The sequence below is a fragment of the Populus alba genome, chromosome 18 (genome assembly GCF_005239225.2).
Source record: "Populus alba chromosome 18, ASM523922v2, whole genome shotgun sequence".
NCBI classification, from domain to species: domain Eukaryota; kingdom Viridiplantae; phylum Streptophyta; class Magnoliopsida; order Malpighiales; family Salicaceae; genus Populus; species Populus alba.
This window is the reverse complement of record NC_133301.1, coordinates 2,759,731-2,765,109: the sequence shown is the minus strand read 5'-3', so window position 1 is coordinate 2,765,109 and position 5,379 is coordinate 2,759,731. Positions and strand designations below refer to the sequence as shown.

Sequence of the window (5,379 nt, the reverse complement as noted above, 5' to 3'; positions counted from 1 at the left end):
TATAAAAAGCTAGCTGTGTATTAAAAAGAAAAGAAAGAAAGAAATTACAAGTTGCCTTGATAGGATCTAGGCAAGTTTTCTTAAACATTTGCATGCACATTCACGACTGTAAACACATTTTTTTTTTAATTATATCAAACTAAGGCAATTAACATGATTAGCAACAAGGTATTAATTATAAAAGAGTGGTTGTGCGACCCAGCAAAGTCTTCAAATGCCAGCATATATCTCCAACGCATCATCACTTAGCTTGGAAACAAAGTAGGAGATATAATCTGAATAATTAAATGGCCTGTATTGAAGAGGATGCTCCTTGTCCACGAGTTCATCTGGCACCTCAACTACTGCTTCCTCCTTGGGCATTGAAAACAGTCCACAAGAATACCTGTCTTTTTCCCCGCTAATCACCACCCTATGCCTTGCTGCGTGAAGTCTGCCATTGCTCCATGCCTGGAGAACACCAATATTGGTTACTACTTTACCATAGAATCCGAGTCTTGTATGTTAATTTAACTGATATATACTTTGGACAGCCGTTCACTTAGGTGTGAGAGGTCTTCTTGTTTATCTAATAATGTGTTAGAGAATAATATAAATCATATCCTTAGATCTTATCTAACAGTTTAAATTTTTGAATTGAATTGGTTCTTTGATATGGTATCAGAGTCTTGATAACCAAGCGGTCACGAGTTTGAATCTCATCATCCTTATTTATTTGATAAAAATTAAGCACAAAATAATATGAGCTTATATAAGTTTCAAGTTCAAAAAGCTTTCACTTAAAGGGATATGTTGAAGAATAATATAAATCATATATTGAGATCTCATCTAACAGTTTAAATTATTAGATATGGTGATTATAATTCTGCAGTGGATCGATAAAACCTATTAATAAATGCATAATTTAAACTTAAATTTGATCAAGAGTTTTTACCTTGAGTGCGTCACCAACAACAGCTGTGAAAGCATTCTCTGGAACCATGACTTGAGCCCAATCTCCATTCTTGGTTTGAATCTCAAGACCCTGAACTTCATTTTGGCATAAAATGGTGATGGCTTTTTTGTCAGTGTGAGCCACTAGACCGATGGACGAGTCCGTCGCACTTGGAGGAACTTTATACTTCATTATTCGAAATATACTGGTGGTTTCCTCAACGAAAGAGTCGTAGAGCTTTTCAATGTCGAAGCTTTCGTATATCATTTTCATCACCAGAAAATTCAGTTCTTGCATCTTTGAGCTCATGCCATGGATGGTCTCACTACAGGGCAAGGGAAAAAAAGAAAAAAAAAAGAAAAAAAGAGGGACAGAAAAAATTAATAAATGCTGCCAGCCATGTCCTATTAGACACGTTCCATGCGTACTAGTTTTGTTTAATACAGCAAAGTCAACACTAACAGGATTATGCGGCAGATTTTGAGATCGGTCAGTTAAAAAAAAAAAAACTGTGTTGACTTTTAGAAGAGCAAAATAAAGATTGGTTGGTTCTATCTCCTGCCTGGCTCGACTCGACTCGAGACTCGTTAGACAGGTCAACTTGTGGGTGAGTTGATGGATATTCAACGAATTAACCAGGAATCATTGGGTTTTTTTCAATGAAACAATAACATTTTGCAACACAAAGATTTTGAAGACTCCCTGTTATATACATTTATCTGCACTATGCATGACTCACAACCGTTAAAGTTTAAACAATCATGACAGATAAAATTACTTTGAAAGTCCCATAAAGATTTCACGACCGTTAGATTATAATACTAGGTGGGTCATAGTGGTGAATTTATAATCCAACGGCTGATGAAAATAGAATTATCCATATGGAATATTGCAAGTTAAATCCAGGAATGTGTCTTTACTACAGCAACTGATATTAAGACAAAATGGAATTGAATGGAACTTGCAACAGACATAGAAAAAGGCTGACTCCACCTCTCAGGTGCTGATTTTTATTCTGCTAGGACAGGTGCATGAGTTTTGAACAAGAACAATCATTTTAAAGCTGGCATTGTAATAAATTCAATCTGTTTCAAAGGATAAGCCCCTAATAAATGGTGCATTGGCAGCTAGCAAGTAGCAAGTCTGTTTGGTAGCTACCATCACCATGCGTTAGTATTGCTGTTGATGTGACAAGAGCTAAGAACCACCATTCCTTACTGTAAGATACTATCAAATACTATGATTGCTGTCTAGAGTATTTTGTGCTATTGCCACAAAAAAAAAAAAAAAAAAAAAATTGATGAATAACATAGTTTATATATATAAAAAAATTTGATGAATAACATGCTTGCTGTAAATTTAAAATGTGATATATACAAAATTATAAATATTTCTTGAACTACTATAATTTCTTGAATGATTAGAATTTGTTAGCTAATTTAGGATTTATTATAAATATATATCATATAACTCTATTTTGATATGGTAAAAATAAAAAAATTTTGTTTGTGAATGTAAACACGTTAAATCTTTATATTTTTTATAGTTTTTTCTCCATTACAATATTTTATAATTGCTGCAGTTTTTCATAACAATTTTCTCATTTTTTCCATTATTGGTGCAGTTCAGAGTTCAATCTTGATGGTGACTTGGGGCCTTTGGCCATGATGTTAAGACATGTTTAGAGGTCAGAAGAAGAACAGCTGGAATATCCCAACCAAGAAAGGAAATTAATTATCTGAAAGGTGGTTTTGCAAGAAATTAATTAATTAAAGAAGTGGGGCAATCTCTTTTTTGTGTGTGTCGTGATAAGGTTCAAGGAATTAAAAGGTAAAATTATTGAGAAAATGATCGTTTAGTGATGACTGATTATCTAATAATCAAGCCAAAAGACATGAACTTTACTTGCATGCTATAAATTTAGCCATAACCTTTACTTAGGCGTGTTACATTTCCCTTAATTCCACAATTCAATTTTTCTTGCGGCTAGATTAATGGATCATGATTTATAACAAAGAGATCATGGCTAATCAAACCTTTATCTTTAGCTGTGAATTTAATAATAATCTCGAAGAAATTAGCATCATTTTCGAACAATATCAGATAATTGTAGCTAAATTACACATCAAGCGAAAACATCTAACATGGAAACGAAACAAACATCAAGAGAAAGATGATGGAGAGCAGTCTTACCAGAAACTTGGGTTCCCTTCTGGCCACATAAGGGTGGTAAAAGCTTGAGAAGCGTCAAGAGTTGGAGCATCATCAACACCAAAGCTCTCATGAAAAGGAATTACAGGACAGTTACCTAAGTAACTTCGATATGGCTTAGGATTGACGTGCTTGTTCTTTGTCTCCTCAGGAAGATCAAACAGTGTCTTCAGGGCAACAAACATTTCTTCACGTAGGCTTGTAGGAATCTTGTCATAAACCAAAAAGAAGATCCCGTGAGTCTCACATGCCTCTCTAACTTGGTTACACAATTCTTTCCACTTCTCACTCTTAACTTCCAAGCCTGCCAAAGCTTCGTCGGAGATATCAAGAAACGGGATTTCGACCTGAGCTGCCATCTCTCTCCCCCTCGCTCCCTCTCTCTCTCTCTCTCGGTATGTTGTTTGCTGGAGAGGTATGCTCATTAAATAGGAGAACAAGCTCAGATATGTCCAAAATTTTGGTTTTACTTTTGAAGAAGTGATTTGGGCCCCCACCATATAGCTTTCAATCCCTGCTTCCTCTGTAGCCAATAGGCTCGACTGTTCCATGTGTGAATGTCTCTCCATTTTTTTGGTTCCATATGGGCATGGTAATTAATTTGTAGAGATATTTGTTTAAGTATCTTAATTTTAATTAGAATCAAGTAGCTAATGAACTATGCATTATTAGTGTGTTGTCTTCTTCAAGAGTTGAAGAAAAAGGTATAAAATTAGAATCTCTAAGAAACAATGTGCCTTATAAAATCATTAATCCATGTCATTAAAAGATATATCTTGATAAATCATAGGTTTATACCTTCGGCTTGTGATAAGAGGAAAACATCAGTAAAATCCAAATTAAATTAAAAGTTCTTAAAAAAAAAATACCAAATATATAACAAGAAAAATAAAGAAAAACTTGAACAGTAACTTTCGTGTTTTATTTGAAAATCTTCCTAATCTCTAATTACTATAAAATTATAATCTTATATTTTAACACAGCTTTTAGAATATTTTTTTAAAATTTCAACTCGACGGTTAAGATTCTTCTCAAACTTTTCAGAAACTAAAAAATCTTATCGATTTAAAGAGAAAGTTCCCACGGAAACGAGGTTTTTCCTTTATGTATAATAGAGCTCAGCTCTAACAGATTGTAATTATTAGATCGTTGAGTTTGTCGGTGCTAGCTCCTAGCATAAGTTAAAGTGTTTTCTGGGTAGAGAGGCAGCAGATTTAATGATGCATGTATTATCTTGTTAGGGTAGTGATGATTTTACTTACCATCAATGCATGCATTTTGCCATTTTTGCAAGAGCAAACTATTTCTATTATACTCAAGAGCAGTGACACAGTACCAAGACAATAACGAGTTTAATTGCTTTCCTTCCAGTCCGTTTCAAGGACTTATTCTAAAGAATTAGAAAGGGGCCACCCATCCAACCTACCTTATCTTGCCAATGATGCTTACAAATCTCTCCCATTTTTGTTTCCGCCATGCTTTGAAGATAGTGAATGATCATATTAAGTATACAAAACCCAAAAAGAGCAATTTCAAGCTATCATCCAAAATATTCCCAAGATCTTACCAAAGTTTAGGCGTGTGGGTTTTGTATGAGATGATCCTCTAATTAATCCATTTTATATATATATATATATATATAAATTCATTCACACGTAATTCAAAGCATTTAAAGTTATGATATGATGTCTTTTGAGAATAACTTAAAATTTAAATGCGTGATCAGGTATATTAATTAATCTAACTATTTTATTGAAAATCAACTCGATTCACTAGTAAATCCAAGTACTTTGCTATATTTAAAAGAATGAAAATCACTATTCAATGAATGTATACGAAAAGAGGGGGCTTGTAGGTCCCTGTAGTTCTCTACACTCAATTCATCGATGAGTTACAAGACCAGCATGAACAACCAAAATGAACAATCCTCGTTGGTCTGTACTTGAAAAGGTAGCACTCCCATGTTAGTTAGCCATAGAGGTCTCTCCTGTAGCCCTACTGAAGGCATTCAATTCTGCCATAACGTAGATAATAAATGTAAGTGATGGTCTTAGCGGTAAATTCGAGCTCACGAGGTTGTGGAGATGGAGAGAGCCTTAAGAGTATGGTTGGTTAAATTCAAACTCATGGACACAGAGGTTTGATATGAAGTTTTGTAGCGTTGTCACCCGCAAACCTGAAAAGACAAGTAACCCTGATGGGGCATACAAAAACGATAAATCAAGAATTGTGAT

The 5,379-nt window shown here is 34.3% G+C and overlaps 1 protein-coding gene across 1 annotated transcript; it reads right to left on the bottom strand.

Moving 5' to 3' along the window:
• On the bottom strand, nt 1–3,535 carry LOC118051085 (probable 2-oxoglutarate-dependent dioxygenase AOP1). Its single transcript, XM_035061622.2, has 3 exons — nt 3,128–3,535; nt 935–1,259; nt 1–450 (listed from the first exon to the last, which is right to left on the bottom strand). Exons 1-3 carry the CDS (start codon nt 3,502–3,504, stop codon nt 211–213), a joined length of 942 nt encoding a protein of 313 aa, XP_034917513.1. The 5' UTR covers nt 3,505–3,535; the 3' UTR covers nt 1–210.
• Nucleotides 3,536–5,379: the final 1,844 nt, after the last annotated feature.

Excerpts from the sequence above, each read along its gene's own strand:
- LOC118051085 (XM_035061622.2), bottom strand. The coding sequence starts at position 3,504 with ATGGCAGCTCAGGTCGAAATCCCGTTTCTTGATATCTCCGACGAAGCT. Across the intron at positions 1,260-3,127 it reads GAAGGGAACCCAAGTTTCTG|TGAGACCATCCATGGCATGA; the intron begins GTAAGACTGCTC and ends CTTGCCCTGTAG. Across the intron at positions 451-934 it reads TTGTTGGTGACGCACTCAAG|GCATGGAGCAATGGCAGACT; the intron begins GTAAAAACTCTT and ends GGTGTTCTCCAG.